Source organism: Phyllopteryx taeniolatus, chromosome 9 (genome assembly GCF_024500385.1).
Source record: "Phyllopteryx taeniolatus isolate TA_2022b chromosome 9, UOR_Ptae_1.2, whole genome shotgun sequence".
NCBI lineage: Eukaryota > Metazoa > Chordata > Actinopteri > Syngnathiformes > Syngnathidae > Phyllopteryx > Phyllopteryx taeniolatus.
The window spans coordinates 22,882,523-22,904,355 of NC_084510.1; the positions used below are offsets into that span (position 1 = coordinate 22,882,523).

Genomic DNA, 21,833 nt, shown 5'->3' on the forward strand with positions numbered 1-21,833 from the left:
AATACAAACGTACAAATAAATATTACATACATAAACATACATTACATTCAAATTGTTGTGGATACTATGCATTACGTGGAGATCCCACATACAGTAACTGTATTCAAAATTCTGCCTTTACAAAGATCATGTTCACTTTTGATTGGCACTGTCAAAGAGGGGAAAAAAGACAAACAAAAACTAATTGATATCCTGACCAAATGTTGAGTTAAATTGCAGTTTGATAACTTGTTTGAATCAAATGAAAGAGTTCATGAAGTAAAACATACGCTGCAGTGGAATGCAGGAAAAGACAATAGACCAAAGGTCACCAAACATAAAACTAAGAACTACTTATATCTTAATTGTTGTTTTTAATTCTATTTCTTATAACTATGTATGGTGACCTTGAACGGCTTGAAAGGCACCAACAAATACAATGGATTATGCTTATTTACTGGTTATTGCGAAGGGTACACTTCAGAAATAACAAACAGTATTTGCTCATATCACATTTTATTATACATGATTAATAGTTAATGATGCAGTATTCCTCCACGTGAAGACTGATCATGTTAATGATTTCACACAAGATTTATCAAGAAGGATTTAACAAGATAGGAAATGGATAAATATCAATATGCAACTCTATATTTCTATGAGTGTCTGCAACAAATGTTTAGGTTTTTTTTTCTTCCAAAAGCTCATTTTTACAACCTTACTAGGAAATCGCAATGTCCCATCCACTGGTGAGTTATTTTTAGAGCAGCCCTTGAACGGGGGCTGCTGATGTGGTCCTGGGGGCTATCTCCCTGCCTGACCCATGCAATACTTGACACTTGTCTTGTTGACATTATTGTCTGCTTATTGTGCAATAATAGTCTTACAAATAATTATTACATACATTCAAATTATTTACTGTTGTACTGTTATAACAGAAGAGGTTGCAATGCATATGCAAAGATACTTAGCTTTGTATAAAAGAGAAAAAAAAATCAATATTCTCTAATATTCTGGCTCTGTGATCACACTGTTCTTACTAAGAAAAATACAAATATTCTCCCGCATGGAGCTTTTACTATCAATGACCCCCCCAAAAAAATTAAAATCTAATGCTGCAGATCGATGTCATATATAAATAACGATTGCATTTTGCAGGGGCGTCGCTGGGAAGCAACGGCCTGCATCACATTAGCGCTTTCCAGTATCCAGTCGTGAGGTGCGAACGAGGTTGCACGCACATGCTCAGTTTGTATACACTCGACAAGTTGGAAGGCTGCGCTGTGTGGCTGCGGAGGTCATTGCACCGGAGAGAAGAAGAAGAAGAAAAAAAAATAGACTCCCTCCGCTACAGCGCCTCCATTTTGAATAGCCATGTAATAGGGGATTGGCATAGTTAGCGTGTACGCGTGTGAGTGTCCGTGCGCGGCTGTCGCCCCGCTGAGCTGCGTAGTGTCAACAAGCCACAGCCAAACACCCGTCGACATGGACGACCTGTTCAGCCCGCGGAGGTAAATAACTTGCCTCTTTTTTTTATTATTACTATTATTATTTTGCCTTGTGTACTGGATACGCTTCGTGGTTTGTGTTCGCTTGGCGTCCACTTTGCACGGAGCGGTCGGCGTGTCAGCAGTCACGAAGTTGTGGCTAACGAGCTAATGTCACGGTCCCTAGCAGCTAGCCAGTTGTTTTTTTTAATGCTACAACGCGATACACGCGCGCGCACACACACACACACAAAGCGACGTAGAGCAATTAGCTAATGTTAGCCGCGTTGTGCAGCGTTGGCTGTTATTTGTTTAGCGACGCGGAATTTAAAACACCATTTGCGGTTGATGTGTTATTTACATGCACATACATTTGACATGTTAAGCGCAAGCTAGCGTCGACGAGGACTATCTAGCGCGTTGGACTCGGGTTGAGGTCCACTCAGCGGCCCTCACGTCTGGAACGTGTTTTGCGAGCACACAGCAACACAGCGTTCCTGAATGTTCTTGTAAAATGGTGACTACAGCAGTTGTGCTGCGAGAACGAGCGCGGCCCCGTGTGCTGGGCTGCTGGCGTGATTGATTGACGGGCCTTCGCGGCCGCTGGCGTCGGGTTTCGCCTGGCCCAATGTCAGGAGACGTCAAGACGGTGCGCGGATTCCCATTGGCCGACGGCGACCGCGTGGGCGGCGCCGCCTTTTAACGAGATCAGCCAGCCAGCAGATGAAGCGGAGATAATCAGCTGAGAGCAGCGATAGCAAGCCGCGGGGCCCTTCATCCCCGTGGTTTTTCCCTTGTTCGCGACCGCTGTGAGACAGTGATAATGATGATTTCGAGAAGCAAATATTAATTTGCCATCCACTTTTTTGTCTTTCTTTTTACTTGTCTTCTAGGAGCTTGAACAGCACTCAAGGCGAGATAAGAGTGGGACCAAGTCATCAGGTAAACTACATGGCTGTGCAGTGTTGGGAAAGTTCATTTTCAACACGTACTAGTTCACAGTTCAATTCACCGTTACAAAAATGAATTACTTCAGTTTATAGTTAATAATTTAAAAAAAAACTAAACTAAATTCACCATTCAAAAAACACACAACACAGTATGACAGTAACGATGGTGAAAGGACATTACCTTAGTAGCTCTGACTCACTATCTTGACAAAATATTTTATTTGATCTATTCTTTTACAAAACAAAATGAATTCCATTTCATGAAAGTGTTCCTACAGCGGTTTAACCAAAGCAGTCTGATTAAAAAAAAATAATAATTTTCCTAGTCGGCCGAATCAATTTTTACAATTATGTACTGTATGTATTACATAAGAACCATTGAAGACCACATTTCATCCCTCTTACGCAGTGTCCCTGAATGCACCTCGTGTTTTCGCGCAGCTGGAAAGTGCCTGCCACAAATGGCGGCCGTGGCCGCACTGAATCGGTTGCCAAATACTGTACAGCGTATATCTGCCGACCTATGAAGGCTCGTAAATAGTGTGTTCAGACGGGTTTTTTGTGGAAGTCCCTAACAAAACCTGGGACTCTTGACTGAAAATGAACTTTTGTTCGAAAACTTGTTCTTTGACACCAGAATGAGCGCGTCCTTAACACATTCACTGCCATTGATGGCTTTAGAAGTCAAATATCCATGTTAACTGGGAAAGCTGGCAGTAAATGAGCTAATTACACTCATCAGGCAGAAATGAACTCACAGTTCACGTATACGACTTTAAACTTTCGTTCATTGAACTCGTTCAGGTACAACCATGAATGTGGGAGGAAGAACTCCTGATACAATAGTGCCTTGAGGTATGAGTTTAATTGGTTCCATGACCATGTTTGTAACTCAAAATACTCATGACTCATCATCTTTCCCCATTGAAATGAATGGAAATAACATTACAGTGGACGCCCGCATACAGGTAAATCTCCATAAATTACAATATATTTATTCTAATTTACTTAAATACTTAATAACCATGAAATACTTAAATAAATTGTGCAACAGAAGCTTGCAAATGACTATAGAAGTGATTTATTAGCTGGAAAATGCAATAGAGACATAGCCTGAAGCCTCACTCAGTTCCACTACAAATTTGAGAAGAATAACTCACATTTAGTGTAGGTGTAGGCTTCTGTTGCACAATTTATGTCATCTCAATAAATTAAAATATATATATATTAAAATTTATTGAGATGTTTCGTACCCGTCCGTACTCATGGTTCAGCTCCCGTGGATTCACCTATTCGCATTTTTTCCCCCCATTTTCTTTCTTTTTTTTTTCTTTTTGTTTTTTACATTTTTTGACAGGAGGGGGGGAGGACCAAGCCCAGAAACACTTATTGATGGTTGATCACTACTTATTCAAACATTTGGGGGGGTTTAACGCAATTATAATGGGCATCAATTATTTGTAGATTTCTGCTGTTCCTGGGAGTCCACTGTAATCCGTTCCAACCCCCGAAAAACAATGTTTTTAAAAAGGAAAACAGCGCACTATAATAATGTGAACATTAAATAAGATGGATCACACATTAAAACTTCACACATACACCTGATGCTTATTGCATATTATTTTCCTTCTTTTTAGTCTCTTAGTGTTTCCCAATGTTTAATGAGCCATTTTACATTTGAAAAAATTGTTACGTCACACAACTAAATAAAGATGTCACAAAATCTGGGCCTCTTAAATTGAATGTGATGTATGTGCAGGAAAGCACAACTTATTCTGTTCTATGAATGTCAATTGCACCTTCTGCCATCAAACGGAAGAACATTTAATTGATCTGCCTGTCATGATATGCACCTGGCATAGATAGGTGAGCAAAGATATATTTGTAATTAAAGAATAATTTTCTGACAAATTTTGCAAAATTCTGTAATTTCTTGGTGGCACGGTGGTCAGCACATCAGCCTCACAGTTCTGTCAGTAAGAGTATAATCAGAATCAGAATCCTCTTCTATGGCATGTCAAAAACACAAGGAATTTGTCTCCAGTAGTTGGAGCCGATCTAGTATGACAATAGACAGCCATATTTACTGTCAAACAGTAACAGCCGTATTTACTGTCAAAAGTAAATGCGGAGAGTCACTTCGCCTCTAGCAATTTAATGCCAAGTAGAATAAGTAAAAAGTAAGTAGAGTAAGCAGAGCTGCAGCTCTTGGATCTTATTAATTTGCACACATACTTAATAAAATACAGTATGAATAGTTTTAATACCACCATTGACGGTTGTGATTAATATATATATATATATATATATATATATTGTCATTGTCTGGAAAAAGACTTTAACTAAATTTTTCTGTTTTATTTTATTTATTTATTTATTTATTTTTTTTGGCTGATGTGTTGCAGGCAAGGCTTCCTGAGCTGCAGCCTCGACCCACGCCAACTTCCCAAACTCAGACGGAGAACGAGGAGCTTATGTGGACACCTGGCGTCAATGACTGTGACCTTCTCATGTACCTGAGAGCTGCCAGGTCAGTGTCACTGACACTTTATTGATTAGTGCTTACTTTAGTGCACTTTGCTAGTCTTGAGGCTCATGCTGGAGTTCTTACTTCCTGTAAATATTTGATCTTTTCAATTGTGACGCCAAGCCTGGCAATCCTGCAGAAGCAACTGTGACTACTGTTCCATAATAGTCCACATGAGCGTTGTTTCATTTTTTATTTATTTATTATTATATATAATATATTTATTTATTTTTATGTTGTTTTATTTTTCATTCGGTGTCATCACACCGCCATCCCATAATACAAAAAGAGTTAATCAAATCCAATGCAAGGAGCCTGCATTTCTTTTTTAATTGCAATAACATAGATTTCCTCCTGGGTGGGACACATAAGGAAATCTTGTTCTAGTAGCAATTGGTTCAAAACTGACACAAGCATCTCTCTTATTTGTTTTCCAAGGAGCATGGCAGCATTTGCAGGTATGTGTGATGGAGGATCCACGGAGGATGGATGTTTAGCAGCCTCTCGTGACGATACCACGCTCAACGCTCTCAACATGGTAGAGAGCTCAGCTTGTGTTAATCATTTTCGTCATGCACTACTAAAAGATGACTTAACGTTGCACTGCATATACACTCCCCCCCAGTTGCATGCAAGTCATTACGATGCCGCAAAAGCTCTCCAGCGTCTGGTGAAGAAGCCTCTGCCCAGGCTTATTGAGAAATGCTGGTCTGAGGATGATGTGGTGGGTTGCATCCGATTGGTACCACTATAATGTTGTTAGAGGTATGTCTTTTCATATGAGTAGGAATTAAGGTAAAAAGTATGTAAAAATTCATATGCGACCTACTACAAAGCTGTCATGTAATTTTTAAAGCAGCACTGGATAATCAGTGTAGAATACTTTTTTTTGTCGAATTTATATATATATATATATATATATTATTATTATTTATTTATTTATTTTTACTTTTCAGAAACGCTTCATCAAAGGCCTCAGACAGTATGGAAAGAATTTTTTCCGGATTCGAAAAGACTTTTTGCCTAGCAAAAAGACTGTAAGTGAACACTTCTGCTTTAAGAAACCGCCATAAAGTCACACATAAGTTCAGTATAGCTTAGAATATTGCGTCTGTACTAAAAAACTGGCAATTTTGTCAACAGGGAGAGCTGATCACGTTCTATTATCACTGGAAAAAAACTCCCGAGGCTGCAGGAACGCGAGCTTATCGACAACAACGCAGGCAGCCGTCGTCTCGAAAGGCAAAGACTCGCTCTGTCGCTGCTCCTGTGAGCGCTCCGTCTCGAAATTACTCGGGTAAGCGTTTCGTGTGCTACCTCTCTCTTTCTCAAGTCACGCAAAGGTTGGAGTTTGCCTCAGACCGTAGCTTTTCTTCTGCAGTTGATGCAAGTTCAGCCAGTGAGGACGAACTTGACAGTGAAGATAGCGAACAGGAAGTTAAGAGCTGCAGCCACTGCGGTACAACACGTGCGTGTGACTCATATTTGGGAAAAAAATGCTGTTTAATTACTTTTACAGCATTGTAAATGCTGTAAAATGTGTATTTTCCTTAAACAGGTTCTAAGGATTGGCACCAAGGAGGAAGATACAACCCTTTGCTATGCACAACCTGCCGCACTTACGAAAACAAGCATGGCTGTCTGCCAGCGGCACAGAAGTCTACAGGCACGTCATTCATGTTTAAACCTGTGAAAGAGGAAGAGGAAGGGAACAGTAAACATGGCATGAGGACACGGCGAAGCAGAGCACCTGTAAGCATGACACACTATCGACATTAATAAATATTTACATGGAGGTGATCATTATCGTCATGCACTTCTAAAAGATGACTTCATTGTCTGGAAAAAGACTTTGACTAAATGTTTTGCTGATGTTTGCTCATTTCGCAATGATATCTGAGAGAAATGTTTTCTTGCAAATACAGCAGTTGTCATCTTTAAGAAGCGGCCACAGGAGACTCACTGGCTCTCCCACTAGCGAGGATCAGCAGTCCACGACCCAGAACTCCCAGACTGCGACTCGAGCATCTACAACGGACAACAAGAATGACTCCACGAAGAGGAATACCAAGGTAAACTCACTGTTGGACTGAAATAATCAAAGTTAAGCATGCAACTTAAATATATATGAAAACTGTTTTTCATCATTATTATGAACTACAACATGTTTCTTTTCCTCCAAACGTTGGAGCATTATAACATACCTACATAACTTATTTTAATAATAGCTTGCAGTGAGGAAATAGTAGTTATGAGTGATTTTAACATAGATAGGAAGGTTAGCATGTTTCCGTAAAGTTTATAATGCCACCAAACTGATATTTTACATCATCACCAAATCAGAATTCTTCAAAAGCTAATGGCACATCAGTGAAACGCGCTCACGAAAGATTAGAACAAAACTCTTATGTTCATTATTCATCAGCAAGTGGCTATTGTTCAGCTACACAGAGGAGAATAGAGGCAAATATTTGTAATAGTCGCAAAATGATCTGATTCTGATTTGAACTGCCCTTCAATAACTGACGAATATTCCATTTGTTCTCCAGAAGGTGAAAGAGGAGGCAGCCACACCAAAGACGATGAAACGTGTCAGAGAGAGTCCTCCTCAGGAGGCTAACGAGCCTGAAAAAGTCAAACCTAAGCGGTCCAAGACTCAGGTGAGAAGCAAACTGCTAACGGCTAGAAATCTTGAAGCCTTTTTATAGTACCTAGTAGCTGTGTCAATATTGTATTACTGTTAGTTCCTTGCACGTGTTCTTGTGACGTGTTGCTGACCTCTTGGCCAGGTCACGCTTGTGAAAGAGATCCTGATCTCAATGGGTTTTATCTGGTTCCAGGAGCCACCAGATTCACGTTCTGAGGTGGAGGCCGAGGTGGAGGAGGAAAGCTCCTCAGAAAGCCGCAGTGCTCAGGAGGATGGCAGCAGTGACACCAAAGACATTGATCAGGACAACCGCAGCTCCTCCCCCAGCATTCCCAGCCCTCAGCAGGGTAACGAGAGCGACTCCGACTCTTCTGCCCAACCTAGCGCTGTCCCCCCGGAGCCCACAGCCCCGCCGACCGTCCGGGCTGACACAACGGTCCCGCAGGCCCCTCCCTCTCAGGGCCCAGCTGTCATGCCACCGCAAAGCGCTGCCTCTTCTGGCCCTCCTCCTAGCCCGTCCCCTCCATCTCCAGACCCGCCTCAGCCAGCTGCTACAGAGTCCGCTGCCAATTTGGGCCAGAGCGGCCGCCCGCCGCCCGCCCCTCATTCTCTCTCTGGTGCACCACCGCTTCCACCCACAGCGGGGCAGGACTCTCCTCTCTCGTCTGCATTTCAGGTGCCGCCTGCTCTCAGCTCAGTGTCCTCCCAGCTGCCACCAACCCAGAGACCCCCGCCCTTCTTTCGGGAGTCGCAGCTGTCCCAACCTCTTCTTTCTTGCCCCCAAATCAAGCCTCCTCCTACCACCCCAATTCAACCTTCCCACAAACAGATACCACACCAGCCTGCTCCACCCTTCCCCCAGATGCCCTCCAACCTTCCACCTCCACCTGCTCTAAAGCCCCTCAACTCTCTTCCCAATCAGCATCCTCCAGGCGCACCCCCTCCACCTCTCCAGCTCATGCCGCAGCCTTCGCCTGTGCAGACGCTTTCCGGCCAGCTTCCGGTGATTTCTCAGGCGCCGACTCACCCTGGAAAGAGTACAAGTTCCCCTCATCCATCTGGCGCTTCCTCGCAGCCTCTCGCCTCTGCTGCGTCAGCCTCAGTTGGCCCTGTCCCCAGCCTGCAGCCGTCCTTCCCTCCTGTTGGGCTGAGACCATCGCCGAGCGCCACAGTGGGACCACCTCAAATTAAAATCAAAGAGGAGCCGCTGGATGAGATGGAGGAAGCCAGGAGCCCGCAGTCTCCACCTCGCAGCCCTTCGCCAGATCCTACTGTCATCAACATGGCGAGTCACGCCAGCCAGTCTGCACGGTGCGTCTTTAATTCCTCCGCAGTCCATAAAATGTGGCAGTACCGAAGATGAACATATTATGTCCTCTTTTGAATGAAAGTTTATTTAAGTTTTTCCCAAGACCCTCAACACAGTTATATAGAGTCTTATACACGTACAATAAGCTCAAACACTAAAGCAAATTGTCTTGCTTGCAACGGTTGCATGATTAGACAACATAGCATGAAGAACACCTGCACAATCTAGTGACATTGAATACAAAAGCTGTATCAAAGATTGGGCCTTTGAATGGTAAAGTGACAAAGTTTAAAATTCACTTTAATGGTGACAGTTTAGACTATTTTTTGAGAAAGCATTTAACTGTATCAAATGAGGACCATTGCTAGTGTAGCTGATCACATAGCTGACTTTCACAAAGCCAACATGGGATCGATTCCTACTGGATGCACGATTCAAAATTACCCTGTCATTAACTGGCGATGGGTACAGAGTGTAGTTTGCCTTTGGATGGATAGATGGAGCTACCCAAAGGCGTGTACATACAGTTTGCCAAAACCCAGCAAAAGTCAGATTGCATCAAGTAACAATTTTTGTGGGACAGCATGAAAACACGACAATTGTGTCTCTGTCGTAAATTTCAGGTTCATCAAACACCTGGATCGCGGCTACAACTCCTGCTCTCGGACAGACCTGTTCTTCACGCCGCTCTCCTGCTCCAAGCTGGCCAAGAAAAGGGAAGAGGCGCTAGAGAAGTGTCGGAGAGAGGCGGAGCTCAGCGCTAGGCAGGAGCGTGAACGGGAGAAGGATCGGGAGAGAGAAAGGGAGGCAGAGAGAAACGCTGTAAGTACAATGGTCCATTCATTCTTCTGTTTCTGTTGCAGTGGTGGGAAGTAACATAGTACAAATACTTCATGACTGTACTGAAGTAGATTTTTCAGATGTCTATATTTGAGTATTTTGTATTAAGACAACTTTTACTTTTAAACCCCACATTTGTAAACGGATATCTGTACTCTCTACTTATTTTTTTCAACCTCTGCAGATGACAACACAATGTAAAAAAAAAAAAGACTAAGTTTAAGTCAACAGTGGTTGAGATCTTGATTTATTGAGATCTTGGGGTCTTATAAGTAAACACTTTTTTTTTTTCCCAATTTCACCATTTTTTTTTTTATGCCGCCTGGGTTTTATATGGGTAAATGTCTTCCATGCTTAACAGCCCATCTTGAGGTTCTATTTTTTTTTTATTGCCATAATAGTAAAGACAATCAAGAGATAAATACACTAATTTCATGGCAGGTGTTTTTAAAAGAAAATCATAATGTTTTATACATTTTTGAAGGACAACATTATTCAATAATAAAATGTGAATAACCTACTGTTGTATTAACATGACATAAGAAGGGGTAGGACTACATTTTTTAAAAACTTCTTACTCCTTTGAACATGTAAACTGTGCGGAACCATCTATTGTTCTTTTGATATCTTTTAGAATGTATTTTTACTTTCTAGTACAAATATCATTATTTGTTATGTTTTGTGTGTTCAACAAACAAACAAACAACAAAATTAGCAGTGAACTTAAAGGCTAAACTTTACCGATTGTTTTAAAACTTTATAGCATTATACTTTGAACAACTGAAAAAGTAATTATAATTAAAATACATTTCAGTTTTTACTTTTTGTGGTAGTATATTTCAGTCTATCTTTTTACATTTACCTAAGTAGAGGAGTTGAAGCAATACTACTTTTTTTTGTGTACAAGTATCTGTACTTTTACTTCAGCACAGAATGTGAGTACTTTTACCACTTACTGTATGTCTGTCTCGCAAAACATTAAGTGGTTTTCTTCCAATGTCTTTGTTTACAGCGAGCATCCAGCTCCTCCCACGACAGTCGCATGAGTGAGGTTCAGGTGGCCGCTCACGGGCGCTCCATGTACGAGCAGCCGCCAACCACCGTCGCTGCCGTGCCCCCCTACATCGGCCCCGATACGCCTGCCCTCCGCACCCTGAGCGAATACGCCCGACCCCATGTCATGTCCCCCACCAACCGCAACCACCCGTTCTATGTGTCTCTGAGTCCCGGGGACTCCATGCTGGCCTACCACATGCCCGGCCTGTACAGTGCTGAGCACAGCCTGAGAGAGCGTGAGCTGAGGAACTTCCGAGAGAGGGAGCTCCGTGAGAGGATGAAGCCGGGCTTTGAGGTCAAGCCCCCTGACCTGGAAACCTTACACCCCTCAGCCAACCCCATGGAGCACTATGTCAGGCACGGGGCCCTGGCTCTGCCCCACATACCCGGACCGCCTCACCACTTCGCACCCTTTCACCCGGGGCTCAACCATCTGGAGCGAGAGAGGATGGTGCTGGCCGGTACTCAGCTGCGTCCGGAGCTGAGCTACGCTGAGCGCCTCACTGCGGAGCGGCTGCACGCTGAGAGGATGGCCTCCATGGCGCCGGATCCCGCAGCGAGGCTGCAGATGCTCAACGTGACGCCGCATCATCACCAACACTCGCACATCCACTCTCACCTCCACCTGCACCAACAGGATCCCCTCGGTCAAGGTGAGTGTTTTGGCCATTTCACCATGATGTCAAACGTACTTGCGGGTGGCAAAAGCTTCGATGCCACCACTAATAAACTAACCCCATGTTATTTTACCAAGGCAGAGTGATTGAGAAAATAGGGTAAATGGCTTGAATAATGATTTTAGCCTTATTCTCAACAGCCGTAGTTGAAATGTTTAAAGTGTCAGTTGAAAATATGTTACATGTGGTAATTTGCTTCAAAGGGAGATGGAATGCCTGCCAAATTTTACAATTCAACATGTAAGATGTGGTGGAAATAGAAGAGGTGGAAATTAAGGCACAGTTCACAAGGTCATTGAGGGACTGACTAATTTATGGACATTTCTGTTGTTGGAGCACAGACTTGCTCTTTGACGGTGAAATGGATAGCACGTTGTCAAGTTGATGTGAAATCATTCAAAGGCAACCCAACCAAACATTTTATACATTCTTGTGAGAAAATGTCTTTAAAAAGCCAGATAATTGTTGTTCGTGTCCCACTCTGTCCATTTTGAAGTGGCTTCTCCGCCAATAGGCAATCATGAAACTATTTACGACATTTTCTTGATTTATCTTACTCGCCCACACGTTATGCTGCTTAATTTGGTCTTTTTTGAGGGAAACTGAAAAAACTAAACCTTTTGGGGAGTATTTTTGGCAGTGCAATCCCAAAGTTTTTGGCATCATTTTCACTTCAGGTCAGCGGTAGTCAGTCGCTTTTCTTCCACCTGGAAGTATTCCAGCGGCAATTGTTTACAAACATTATGAAAAGGACTTGATGGAAAGGTGTGAGGATGTGGCCTACATTTCTTGTGCATTCACACAGGTTCAAGCCCTGGTCCTCTGGTGGACCCGCTGGCAAACGGACCCCGTCTGGCCCGCTTCCCCTTCCCCGGAGGCCCCATCCCCAACCCTTTGCTGGCTGATCTTCCACATGACCATGAGATGCTGCGCCACCCTCTGTTTGGTATGTCTTTCGGTTCACACTGCCAGTCGGCACACCCCTGCAGCCTCACCAAAATGTAATCTTCAAGTAGCATTTAGTGTTATCACCCTGAGGAGTTTAGCCATAGCACAGTGACCCAACAGCTCCATTTTGCCTCATTGCTTCAAGATGTATTTAATGAACAATGGGTTCCTCACAATCATCAGAATTATTAAATAATCAATTTTCAATGCTATCCCTACCTTTTAGAACAGTACAAATCACCGTACTGCTGCCCTATTGTGGATCACGATGTGGTCTTTTGCGCTTTCCGTAGGGGCTGCATATCCCCGAGAGCTACAGGGTCCGATTCCTCAGATGTCAGCCGCACACCATCTCCAGGCCATGCATGTTCAGTCTGCAGAGCTGCAGAGGATGGCCATGGAGCAGCAGTGGCTGCACGGACATCACCTGCATGGAGGCCCCCTGCCCAGCCAGGAAGATTATTACAAGTGAGGTCTTTAAATACCACACGGCTCCATCTAAATGGATCCGTTAGTCATCACAGTGGTTTACAAACCTGAATTTCACAGACAAACCGGGCAAGACCATCTTCCACACCTGAGCGTTGAAAAACACATTTGGCGTATATATACGCGGGTAGCAGTAAATGGTTAGATTCCAGTTGCTGAATATAAACATCCACGGCAGGGGCGTCTGGTAGTGACGTCTGGAGTTGGAGTCGAGTTGGCCGCTTATAGTTCCGTGCGATTGTCTCGGTGTACTTTTGAGTGTTCTCATTTTGTATTTGTGCATGACTGCTTGTCCAGTACAATAAACGGCTGGAAGTGCTTTGCCGACTGTGGCTCGCCTCGCCCACTTAACGAGGGCATTAAAGTACCCTAACTGCTCATTTTGTTTGTCTTCACTTGAGTGGTGACATATCCAAAACTTGCTTGCATCTCAAATATTAGCTCGCAACACAAATCAAAAATCGACCAAGTGACTGCTCTAAACCTGAAAACCAAACATATTGGTGGAGTCGTAAGCCAAGATAGCAGTGTACAGTACCTGATGTGCTTTAGTCACATTGATCCACATTTTCCTGTTTTTGCACAGCCGTCTGAAGAAAGAAGGTGACAAGCCATCGTGAGATCCATGTGGCGCTTCATCTAAAAGCCTGTACTTAACACCCAGTAGAATACTGTAAGAATATTTGTGTCTTTGTTTTGATATATTTTACAACATATTTGTGTATCGATGTGCGCATTCCTTCTTCAGCACTTCACAGGCCTGCTAAGGATTTCTCAAGACTTTATGCTTGTTTTATGAACAATCTCACGCATTCACGTGAGATTTAAAAAATGATGGACTTTCACAAACTTACTGTTTAACAGTTATATATGCAACATAGAACTTTGCTAAAACACAGCCCTTACAAGATTTGGAAACAGACTTTGGCGTGACCTTAAAATATATTATCGTGTATAAATGATGATTCCTTGTACAAAGTTGCATATAAACCAGTGTTTGAATGAGTGTTAACAACCGAGCATGACTCAAACTAGAGTAGCAAGTGGCATAGTCTTGTTTAGACTTTAAACAAATTGTAGAGGTTGGTTTTACTCTAATTCTGCTAAATATTTGTCTAAATCCTAAAGTTTTATATATCAAGATATCTTTTCACAGTATGACCTAAGCTTTATTCACTCCTTTTTGAGCCTGTAAATATTAAATGTTCACAATATTCTATATGAATGAGTACCATTTAGTTGTAGATGTAACCCTTGGTGAAGCAGGAAACCTTAAGCTGTAACACTATATAATATTATAATTGATATAATTATAAATTTGAACGGGATCTGTGTCCACAGGTATTTTGTGGATTAATACATTTACATCTATTTGATACATGTGATTGGAGATCAACTAAATATTGACAATTAACTGCCTTGAAATTTCACATTTATGTGTATCCAGTAAAGTGTGTCCATTGCATATTTAATTCAATAAATATTCTGCAGTGACACCTTACTTTCTGAAGTGCTTTTATGTGGAAATGGAACAACGTGGCGAGTGTAAGTACGCACAACTCATCAACTCCAGTTGTGTGTTCAAAGAATTCCTTTCATAGATAGCCCTTTTGATAAATCTTCGCTACATTGGGATTAGATTAGATAACAATGGGGATATTATAATCATTAAAAGTCTCTTTGAGAATGGTGTTGAACAGTACAGGGTTGTGCACTGCCATTCTTGTAATGTTGCAGTACTACGCATTTTATTCTGGTATCTCCACTAGGCAAGGCACTGTTTTTGTCAAAATGAAGCTCCTTAACTCACTTCAACATAGTTCCTTTGCACCAAGATGGCGCCAAAGCAGAACTTTTTTTGCGCAAGTGAAGCTCCTCAACTCACTATGACGTCGTTCCTTGGTACCAAGATACCACAAGATGGTGGCAAAGCACACATTTTGTCTAAATGGTCTTCAACTCACTTTAACATAGTTCCATGGCACCAAAATGTCACAAGATTGCAGCAAACCAATTCTTTTAGTGCTTTTACCTGAGCAAAAAACAATGAATATGTCAGTTTTTCAGCAAATAATGGAGCTAGGTTATTTAAACAAAATCTGTGAGAATTCGTGAATGCAGAATGTGAATATGTGGGGGTTCACTGGACATGCATACAAATATGTGAAAAGTGTCACTTGCAAGTTGGCACAATATGCCTCTCTGTTTGTTTGTTCTGTGTGGAGTTTGCATGTTCTCCCCGCGCCTGCGTGGATTTTCTCCGGGTACTTCCTCCCACGTTCCATTCATTTTGGGGTTCATTGAAGACTCCAGATTGTCCATACGTGTAGTAAAGTGAGTGTGACTGGTTGTTTGTCTACATCTGCCCAGTCATTGACTAGTGATTAGTCCAGAGTCCCAGTACCAGTCTTGACAAAAGTCAGCTAGGATAGGCTCAATTCCTCTCATGACCCCGAACAGCATTAAGCGGTAGAAAATGGGGGAAAAAAAGGATGTACCGTTGGAAAAGTACTGTTTAAACATGCTGTGTGTGCCTTTTCAATTTCAAGGTAAGTTATCACAATATTTAATACAAACAGACATTACATTTGTTCCCTTTTATTTAAAAAAAAAAAAAAATACATGTATACCAATATCTTTCACACTTTCAGGCTTCCATCGTTCAGTCCGTCATCTATAAAGCCACCCTGCTTGGCGTGAAACCGTACAATCTGCTGGCACAGCTACAGTAAGCTTGGCTACAGATACTTAATATATTGGTATCGAGGTATTGACATCTTTTTTGCCTAATGGGTGTAATTGTGCAAATTGCAGTCTAAACTTTGTTTCATCACATGAAACAACACAACCATTTTTTTTTGTTTTACTTACTCTGCCATTCATGTTGCAAACCTAAAAAAAAAATAATCGTCACTTGATATAATTCTTTTGCTTAATAACATGGGAATAAGATTACCCATCTAGCTTCAAGCTGCTCTCAACTTTGAAAAGCTGTCGCACTATTTTGATTGTACATTTAAGTAGAATAGATATAGTTTATGAACGGACCCGTGTGCAACTGACTGGAAATGACATCTTGTGTTGAGGATTCTTCATCTTCACTTCATCTGTCGCAGATACTGGATTGCTGAGAGTGCGCTCACGTTTGCAAGCAGAGCTGCAAAGGATATTGCACATTTTATTATATTGTTGTAATGTCGATATGTGATACACAGTGTAGTGGCCTGAAAAAGTATCCGTCTCCTTTCTGATTTTTAAATTTAATTTGATTTTTTTTTGGTATATTAAACATATAAAGTGTACATCGAAACAATTTTAATATCACACAAAGACAACCAAAGTAAATAGAAAATGCATTTTCTAATTGGGGGGGAAAAAATCCAAACATATCTGGCCCAAAGTGAAAGATTGCCCTCGGAACCTAATAACGGGTTTTGCCACGTGTGGCAGCAACAACTGATTTCAATCACTTTGTTTCTTTTGTTTTTTTATTTCTTTGAATCATGGCATTATGCATATCAATCAAGCCCCCTCCACCCCCCCAAAAAACTGTTTAATCGCAGTTATGATTTTATAAAGGGGGCAATTAATTTTTCACACAGTGCCAGATATGTCTTTTTTTCCCCGGGAAAAAAAAAAACATCACTTAGTAACTGCATTTTATTTATGTGGATTGTTTGTCTAAAAACTGGCTTGATGATCTAGTATGTAATAAATTTATAAAGCACAATCTAATAATAACATCCCCTACAATGTATTCGTACTGTATAGTGTGATGATCAGTTTTGAGGTTCTAATTCAATGTTAATTATTGTGATTGTAGTTTGCAGTGGTGTACAACTGCACTGCATCATACTAAGAGCCAATTTCAATATTTTGGACTAATACACATTTCAGGTTAAAACAGCAATATAACAGTATCTTTGTCAAGGCATATGGTTTGATTAAGTTCTCTTTAGATTCAGCAGGTGTACCTAATGAAGTGTCCGGTGAGTGTCCACTCCACTTCAAAAAAAAAAAAAAAAAAAAAGAAAAAGTAAACGTTTCCCACCTGCTTTCCAGGCATCAGCAGACTCTGGATCTGATGACATCAGTACCCAAGAGGCAAATGCGATGCAAACCAAACACATGTCAGACTGCTGCAGCGCAGACGAGACGCCCTCTCGCACTACAGGAAACATTCATTATTCATAATGTTGCTTTGCTATTTTCACTTTCCCCATTCGGACTGCCACGATTACCTGGTCTCAGTATTGTTCCCACAATCCTTTGCTGCTCAGGTGCCTGAGGCGAAACTCCTCCCACTGTGGGAACAACGATATCGCCCTCCTCACTGTGGGCGGGGAACACCCACCCATCAGACCTTCTGCACCAGTTGCTGCCTTTGTCTTGGAAGCAGACTTTCCCGAATGACAGTAAACTCTTCCCACTTGGATTTTTAGCGACCTGGAGAGCGTGCGAGACAATTTGGACAGGGGAAATGGCGTGCTCTTCCAGGAAGTCTGCACTTAAAAATGGGTAATTCCATTTGGGGAGGGTGAGTTCTCTGATGGTCGGATGGGAGCAGGAGAAGATTGGGATGGGTTTCCACTTGTGGCTCTGGGTTGGTAAGAACATCTTTTGCTCACATGTACAAAACATATCCTCACAAACTGGAGCTAATGAGATGCCTTCGGGATCATATACGCAAATGACATTATTGTGTGCCGTTCCTCGTGTGATGAAGGATTCTGAGAAAGATTCCAGACCATCTCCTTGGACAGGTGCTGCTATTGTCGATCCCACACGGCCTCCTTCTTTTAAATTCATGATTCCCCACTTGGACTTCTTCTCATCACTGTGTAAAAGTGACTGTAACGATAAATCCTCTGTGTTGATAGCTCGTACATTTTGCACACTTTTGTTTTTCTTCATCCGTCTGGGGATTAGGTTTTGTCTTGCGGGTTCCTCGACTGGTACTGGGGTCTGACAACTTGTTCCCCCTTCCTCATCTTTCTCCTCCTGCTGGCTTTTGCAGCTCTGATCAGGACTGGTGTTCCTGCTAACGCCCAAATATTGCCAATAGTCGTCTTCAAAGTCGCACGCAGAGAAATCCCAGCTGGATCGGTCAGGCTTGGAGTCATCCGGCTGTGTGAAATAGTCCGAGTCGGCAGCGTCGGACACATCCGTTAGGCCTCCGTCCGTCAAATGATGCTCCTCGGGGTCCACTAGAGAGCTGCTTTGTGACATCTCCGTGGGAGGCGGGCTTTTTGCCATCCTCAGCTGTAAAAGGTCATTTATGGTTAACTTTTCCATTTCATCCCAGAAGGCCGAGATGGCGTAGACGCACGGCGTGTGGCCCGCGGCTTGGACGTACGCTTCAGGGCCGTCGGCCACAGGGGTGACGATGACATCGGGAACGGAACGATGACCATCGCCACTACACGGTCTAAGGTTCTGTTCTGTTCTGACTTCGGGCTGATCCGCTTTAGCCTGGCTGGAGCTCTTAGTTGGAGGTGTGTCACCTCTTTGGCCAATCAATGGAAAGGCCCATGTGGGCTCAACATGAGCTTGGTCACCAGAACTGTCACAGTTACTGACTGCTGCATGGGGATCTCTGCCTTGCAGGCTCTCAGAACTCTGAATTGGATTACAGCTGTACAATAATGATGATGATGAGGAATAGGTTGGGCACTCTGTTGGCTGGTTTTCAACTGAATCCTCCTCGAAGAGATCCTGATCCACTGATTCAGCAGCCGAGAGATATATTTCAGAACCAGAACTGTGAAGGGCGAAGAACTCAACACTGTCCTCAAACTCATCTGAGTCCACTCTTTCAAAATGAATGATTTCATTTAAGGTTCCTTCTCTGTTGTTTTGCAGTATATCACCACGCAGGGTTCCTTCTACATTGTCTTCTTGCGCGGTATGATCTTGATAAACGGTTCCTTCTCTATTGTTTTGCACATCTTCATCATGCATGGTTACTTCTGTAAAGTTTTGAAGGATTCCCCTTCTATCGCTATGTACAGTATCATCACCATGCAATGGTCCTTCTCTACTATTGTTCTGCATCATTGCACCATCATGTAGGGTTCCCTCTCTACGGTTTGTCAATACATCACTATCGTACGGGGTTCCTTCGCCATCGTTTTGCACAATATCATCATGCAGGGTTCCTTCTTGGTTGTCCTGCCTTAAATCGTCGTCCTGCATTGTTCTTTCTTTGTAGTTTTCCTTTATATCTTGTCCACTATGAAGGGATCGTTCTCTAAGGTTTTGTACCATATCACCATCACGCATGGTTCCCTCACTAATGTTTTGCACTACATCACAAGGCCCTTTCTGCCCTGCCTTCTCGTTACTCATGTTTTGACTTGGTATTGCATTCATATGTTTACTCACTTCACTTTTATCATGTTGAGGTGTGTTTTTTTGTTTAGTTTTTTTTTTCCTTGGAGTTGCGCAGGCCCGGCGCCGCAGTGGACTGTCGTTCAGCGACAGCGTGACGAACCAGCGCTCTTTCTCCTCTCTCGGAGGAACTCTGTTGGTAACCTCACCCTGACGTCTCACGTCTGTTTCCCGCTCTGTTGGCAGTGATCGAGCAACGTCTTTAACAACAGCCTCCAGTGTTTGTATGATGCTTTCTTTGGTCTCCTCAGGGATGCATTCTTCTCCCTTCACCTCTTTTCTGAGAAGAGGGATTCCTATATAATTACATATTTGACCCTTATCATCTTCAGCTGTATCCTCTTCACGTCCTCCTGCAACACCCTGAATGACCTCCACTCTAACACAAGTTGTAATATTTTCATCCAAGCTCTGCAGGGACTGGGTGGCTGAAACCGAGGAGTCCAGCCGGCAGAGGCCCTCAGGGCAGGCAAGCAGCGGTTGCGGCACACAGCACTCCTCGCTCTCCTGGTAGAAGCTAGACCAGTCCTCCTCTGCAATGTGCATGCTGTGATCCAAGTCATCCATTCTCACACCTCACATGCTTTCCTGGGAGCAGAAATGGCAACACGAAGGTCAGTTTGCAAGTGTTTATGTTGCCTTTTGTCCTCTTGTATCCTTGATCGCTTTGTACTGTCTAGGCAGCAACATGTTTGTGCTAAATATAGTGAACTAGTAGTAGTATAGTGTACATCATATAGTGTCATATAGACCCTATATTGTATTAAGTAAGTATTCAGGGCTTCTTATAGAGTGCAAATATGGAGCTTATTCCGGTCACAACATTAAGTTCACCTGCACAATTTAATGAAATCGAGCGCTGTATTAAAGAATTCCTCTTTTACACACACTATAGTGCTAACTTTTGTTTGCGCTGATGTAGAACGGCACAGCATCCTACTTTCCAATATTTTGATTGGCATATTTAGTTGGACAACAGGGACAAAATATTAGGTACCTTTCGCAGCGCTGCATGGACCAGAATGATAAATATAAGTCAAAACCTTTTAGACCGTTTAGTTAATGGAGCTTTTTTCATCATTCTTTATAATGAAAGTGTACATATTAAGGCCGAGTGTATATGATAAATGGAGACCGAGCCCCCCCTAGCAGACCACCAAACACCTCACAACCATGCTTAAGCGAGGTCAATAAGTTTGGTAGATTTAAATGTTCATTTATTAGTAATTTATGAGCACTGTACTTTCAGCATGTCTAAGGAATTAACTAGTGACTTATTTTATTCTAAAAGGCACACCTTTAGTTAATTTGCATTAACAGCTTCCTATGTTAGTCATTTATATTTGTCTGACTCTGCCCAATCGAATTCACCAACACGAGATGAGTCTGCATACCTGCAAGAAGACGAGGACAAACGTTGCAGTCTGAAGTCTCCTGCAGGAAAATGTCCTGTTGTGTGTCGACCTCACATAATGTCAGCCTGGCGCACTGTACCGCTCTTTATAAATAGACTACGTTCAGTCACATGGAGCTGTTGCTGGTGAACATGTTCTGCCCTCTACAACTAGAGGTGTGACATTTCAGTAACCCTCAATCATTTGACATTGAGTAGCAATAATATACTTTATGATTTACATGATGGTTCAAATCAAAGACAAAAAACTGTTGTGCCCTGAAATGGCATTTGCAGCAACATAATACAGTACTAGGCCAAAGATATCAAAAAGATGACATACTTTCAATATATTTTTTTATGTACATAACTCATTTTTTAACTTTGAAAAATCATTCAACGTAGCCTGTTTTCATTTAGGTTTTTCATCTCTACATTTTAACAAAAGTGTTAAACATGTAAAGTCAATATTTGGAATACATATTGCATCAACTACTTTAAAAAAACACCTGTAAAAATTCCACTGTTTGAACTGGACTAATTTCCAAAAACGTTTGCAATTAGTTTTTTTTTTTTTTTAGGATGCGCAAATCCCGCAGCAATCGGAGAATACATTCAACTCCTAAATTTGAGAGAAAAAGTCTTAATATTACAAGAATAAACAGTTCATTGTACATTTTCCCCATTGCGGGACTAATGAAGGTTATCTTATTTGAAGCAACAACAATGAATTAGTCCATGTTTTTGTCACATCAACAGCATAATCAGTATGAAAACTATTGCAATTGTGCAAACATTTGTCCGTCTCTCCCAAAAAGGGTTTAAAAATATATTGGCATTTTCACATTTGTTTGTAAAAATTACTCTTTTCCTCATAAGGACAGTTTTTTTTTTCTTCCCCAAGTAAATACATGCTCTTAATTTGACATCTTTTTTTCTTTTCTGTGTGAACCAGATGGTCCTTGGTAGTTTTACTCAAAATAGAGAAAAAGGCTTTTTTTTTTTTTTTTCCAAGTAACTCATAAAACAATTTTTTTGTATAAATCCTTACTAAAGTTCTCATTGGAATAGGATAATTCACACACATTGATGTCATCACTAATGACAATATTGACCGTGCAAGGATTACCTTTGTGCATTC

General features: G+C 42.0%; 2 protein-coding genes across 4 annotated transcripts; one reads left to right on the forward strand and one right to left on the reverse strand.

The window, feature by feature from the left end:
* The first annotated feature begins 1,214 nt into the window (after positions 1-1,214).
* Positions 1,215-14,410, forward strand: rereb (arginine-glutamic acid dipeptide (RE) repeats b). 2 transcript variants are annotated; one of them, XM_061784907.1, is made up of 17 exons: positions 1,215-1,490; positions 2,360-2,408; positions 4,822-4,946; positions 5,382-5,481; positions 5,569-5,667; positions 5,900-5,980; positions 6,087-6,240; positions 6,325-6,411; positions 6,502-6,695; positions 6,869-7,015; positions 7,493-7,603; positions 7,784-8,901; positions 9,523-9,721; positions 10,752-11,448; positions 12,278-12,418; positions 12,714-12,888; positions 13,496-14,410. In XM_061784907.1, exons 1-17 carry the CDS (start codon positions 1,465-1,467, stop codon positions 13,527-13,529), a joined length of 3,537 nt encoding a protein of 1,178 aa, XP_061640891.1. In that variant the 5' UTR covers positions 1,215-1,464; the 3' UTR covers positions 13,530-14,410. The 2 variants fall into 2 exon arrangements, with proteins under 2 accessions (XP_061640891.1, XP_061640893.1); XM_061784909.1 differs by lacking the exons at positions 1,215-1,490; positions 2,360-2,408; positions 4,822-4,946; positions 5,382-5,481; positions 5,569-5,667 and adding an exon at positions 5,682-5,708.
* Positions 14,411-15,404: 994 nt separating this feature from the next.
* Positions 15,405-20,798, reverse strand: LOC133483540 (PPARGC1 and ESRR induced regulator, muscle 1). Of its 2 annotated transcripts, XR_009790141.1 has the most exons (5): positions 20,694-20,798; positions 17,151-19,887; positions 16,961-17,077; positions 15,958-16,066; positions 15,405-15,801 (listed from the first exon to the last, which is right to left on the reverse strand). XR_009790141.1 is itself a non-coding variant. In XM_061784910.1 (4 exons), the coding sequence occupies exons 2-4, from the start codon at positions 19,864-19,866 to the stop codon at positions 16,008-16,010; spliced, it is 2,892 nt and encodes a 963-aa protein (XP_061640894.1). In that variant the 5' UTR covers positions 19,867-19,887; positions 20,694-20,798; the 3' UTR covers positions 15,406-16,007. The 2 variants fall into 2 exon arrangements, 1 of the variants encoding a protein (XP_061640894.1); XM_061784910.1 differs by having other exon boundaries at positions 15,406-16,066.
* Positions 20,799-21,833: the final 1,035 nt, after the last annotated feature.

Coding starts and splice junctions, on each gene's coding strand:
- rereb (XM_061784907.1), top strand. CDS start 1,465: ATGGACGACCTGTTCAGCCCGCGGAG. Junction 5,482..5,568: donor CGCTCAACGCTCTCAACATG/GTAGAGAGCTCA, acceptor ACTCCCCCCCAG/TTGCATGCAAGTCATTACGA. Junction 9,722..10,751: donor GGGAGGCAGAGAGAAACGCT/GTAAGTACAATG, acceptor CTTTGTTTACAG/CGAGCATCCAGCTCCTCCCA.
- LOC133483540 (XM_061784910.1), bottom strand. CDS start 19,866: ATGGATGACTTGGATCACAGCATGCACATTGCAGAGGAGGACTGGTCT. Junction 17,078..17,150: donor GGGAACAATACTGAGACCAG/GTAATCGTGGCA, acceptor TGTTTCCTGTAG/TGCGAGAGGGCGTCTCGTCT. Junction 16,067..16,960: donor TGCTGATGCCTGGAAAGCAG/GTGGGAAACGTT, acceptor TATCCTTTGCAG/CTCTGCTTGCAAACGTGAGC.